The sequence below is a fragment of the Rhagoletis pomonella genome, unplaced genomic scaffold (assembly GCF_013731165.1).
Source record: "Rhagoletis pomonella isolate Grant_MI unplaced genomic scaffold, Rhpom_1.0 Rhpom_scaffold_00009, whole genome shotgun sequence".
NCBI lineage: Eukaryota > Metazoa > Arthropoda > Insecta > Diptera > Tephritidae > Rhagoletis > Rhagoletis pomonella.
In genome coordinates, this window is record NW_023458563.1 from 9,072,969 (window position 1) to 9,075,510 (window position 2,542).

At 38.0% G+C, this 2,542-nt stretch overlaps 1 protein-coding gene across 1 annotated transcript; it reads right to left on the bottom strand.

The window, feature by feature from the left end:
• Positions 1-479: 479 nt before the first annotated feature.
• On the bottom strand, positions 480-1,539 carry LOC118745863. The gene is made up of 3 exons (XM_036479530.1): positions 1,467-1,539; positions 747-886; positions 480-670 (listed from the first exon to the last, which is right to left on the bottom strand). The coding sequence occupies exons 1-3, from the start codon at positions 1,537-1,539 to the stop codon at positions 560-562; spliced, it is 324 nt and encodes a 107-aa protein (XP_036335423.1). The 3' UTR covers positions 480-559.
• Between the last annotated feature and the right edge of the window lie 1,003 nt (positions 1,540-2,542).

Below are 2,542 nucleotides of genomic sequence, written 5' to 3' on the forward strand. Positions count from 1 at the left end.
TTTCGGCTTTTTCTACAAAGTTTGAAATTTGGATTTATATAGTTTTTGTTAGATATGGAGCTTAATTTTCATAAAGAAATAATAACCATTAAACAAACAAAGGAAAATAAACAAAACTGGTCAAAATGTCGTGTCACTATTATTTGTCACATGACTGTATGTATACATTTATAATGTTTCTCAAAAATAGTAGAATAATTTCGTTGCACCTTTAGGTATTTCGTTTATATTAATCAGTCTATGTATTAATTTGTAATCTGAGTGACTTTTATTCCAAAAGAAGCGGTATTGCTTCGAGCTGTAAACGAAGATAAAAAAATTTTGTTTACATTTATGCACACTAATCTGTGAATCACTCACTTGTATTAATTTCTTTTGATACCTGCAGACGAGTTCGTAGACATCAGCCTTAAATTGTTTTGACAATTGCAAATCCTCTGTTGCCCACTCTCGCCCATTTGAGGCAACAAAATGGCCAACATCGTCCCAACTATCATTTGTCGTTGCTACAGCCATAGTTTCCAGAGCACGCTCAATTATTTTTGCGTAGCCATCGTCTTCATTCACGACGCCGCTTTGCTTCAGAAGTCGATGGAACTATCTCTTCTTCAGATATAATATTGGCTCCCATATCGGATAGAGAAGCAGGTGAGGCTGATTGTGTTTGGCTCTATATTTTAAACAATATATTTAATAGTTGACCAATGTCAAATGTTATATGTATGTACATATGTACATGTACTCACATCTAACCAATTCGACGTTGTGGGCGCACTATTTTGTAGTACGGCTCCAAAAATTTTAATGAAGTGTACAGAGGATTCGGTGGAACTGCTTCTCCGACACCTTGTCCACTTTTCGTTTGCCCCATTTTGTTGAAGGCAGCCTAAATTTACAAAAAAAAATATCTAATATTGCACATATATACATATGCACGGCATACAAACTTATATCCCGAACACAATGAAAACGACGAGCTACAAACCACAGCTGTTAAATTATTTTAACACGTACTCTTATGTAGATAATTATTTTGGCGACGACCGGGCTACGCGACGGCTGTGGTTGTGGCCAGATTAGATCTATTTCTATTTTTCTGGCGACAGATAAGGTTCTTCCTCTTCTTTTATGTCAAACTCATACAAATTCATGATGTCGCTGCCGCGTTCAAAGAAATCATGTCGCCATCGACAAAGCGTTTAGATAATGAAGATAACAAATTGGAAGCTGTGGTCTGTAGCTCGTCATTTTCAATGTGTTCAGAACTTTACGCGAAAAGAGCAGCGGAGACTGTTCCATTTAGCTGACACCTCCGATCGTGGCAGCTCCATTTTGTCAGCTACTTCTTGCCATAGAGCCTCCCGCGCGTTTCTGTCTCTATATTCCTTAGACAAATAGTCTCCACTTCTTCGATCAGCCTCTCCGTTTCCTCGCTCGTCCACTTTACGGCCAGCTTGCGCACTCGCTTCTTGGTGCGCTGGCATTGGGCAATGTAAACTCATTATCTTCCAATATTTGTAAGCTAAAACCAAATAACATTAAAGTAATAACTAATATTAAATAAATACGAAAGTTTAATACCAAAATTACCTTTGATGATAATTCTTTTCCACGGATTGTCAGCTGTTCGTATGGCAAATGAGAACAAATTGCAAACATGTTGGCAAATGAATTTTATTGTCAAATGCTGCCATATCCAGGGTGGGCAAAAACTCGGAGTTCGAGCGAGCGAGCGAGCAAACTCCTACTCAATGCCTCGCAGACAAGAGGCGCTCGTAGCTCGTACTCGTAGCAGCAATGGGCGAGGAACGAGAAGTTTGCCTCGCTCGCCAAACGAGCGAGCGCTGCTTGTTTCCTCGCGCTCCTATTAAACGAGCGAGGCTGTTGTGTGTTGCCTCGCTCGTAGTACGAGGCGAGTAGCTGTCTGCATACTCGCTCTGCTAGGTAAGACGAGTGAGCGAGGAGCGAGCGCTCCGAGTGCACTATACAACACATGCATTTTTGTGCATAAAAATGTGGGAATGTATGTCAATAGATTATGTACGAAAGTATGTTAATAATTGTATGTACATATGTACATATGCATATAAATATGTGAATATTATATCGAGCCCTAACCGCCAAAATAAGGTAAGCGACATTTTTTTCAAAATTTTATTTTTGATGCAGAAATGTACCTAGATGCTCTGGGAATATTTCTGCATCAAAAAGAAAATTTTGAAATAAATGTCGCTTACGTTATTTTGGCGGTTAGGGCTCGATATTAGGGCAGCTTTTAAAACAACAAATAAAATTTATTACATACGAAAGCATAGATTATGGAATGAGATATTTTTTAGAGTTATATACATACATAACATGCATATTTATATATGTATGTATTTATGTATGTATGTACATATGCATGTATTTTGTCTTTACAGAGAAAAGTAAGTAACGAAGATAGTATAGATAATCGTTTGGGCCGCAGAAACAAAAAACAAGTAAGCACTTGTTAGCACCCCAAATAGTTTGCTACTTGTAGCAGTTATGCTGTATACCT

What these genes read in the sequence shown, in the direction of transcription:
- LOC118745863 (XM_036479530.1), bottom strand. Translation starts at nt 1,539, where the DNA reads ATGTTATTTGGTTTTAGCTTACAAATATTGGAAGATAATGAGTTTACA. An exon ending in CAATGCCAGCGCACCAAGAA is followed by an intron (nt 887 to 1,466) that starts GCGAGTGCGCAA and finishes TTGTAAATTTAG; the next exon opens with GCTGCCTTCAACAAAATGGG. An exon ending in CAACGTCGAATTGGTTAGAT is followed by an intron (nt 671 to 746) that starts GTGAGTACATGT and finishes TTTAAAATATAG; the next exon opens with AGCCAAACACAATCAGCCTC.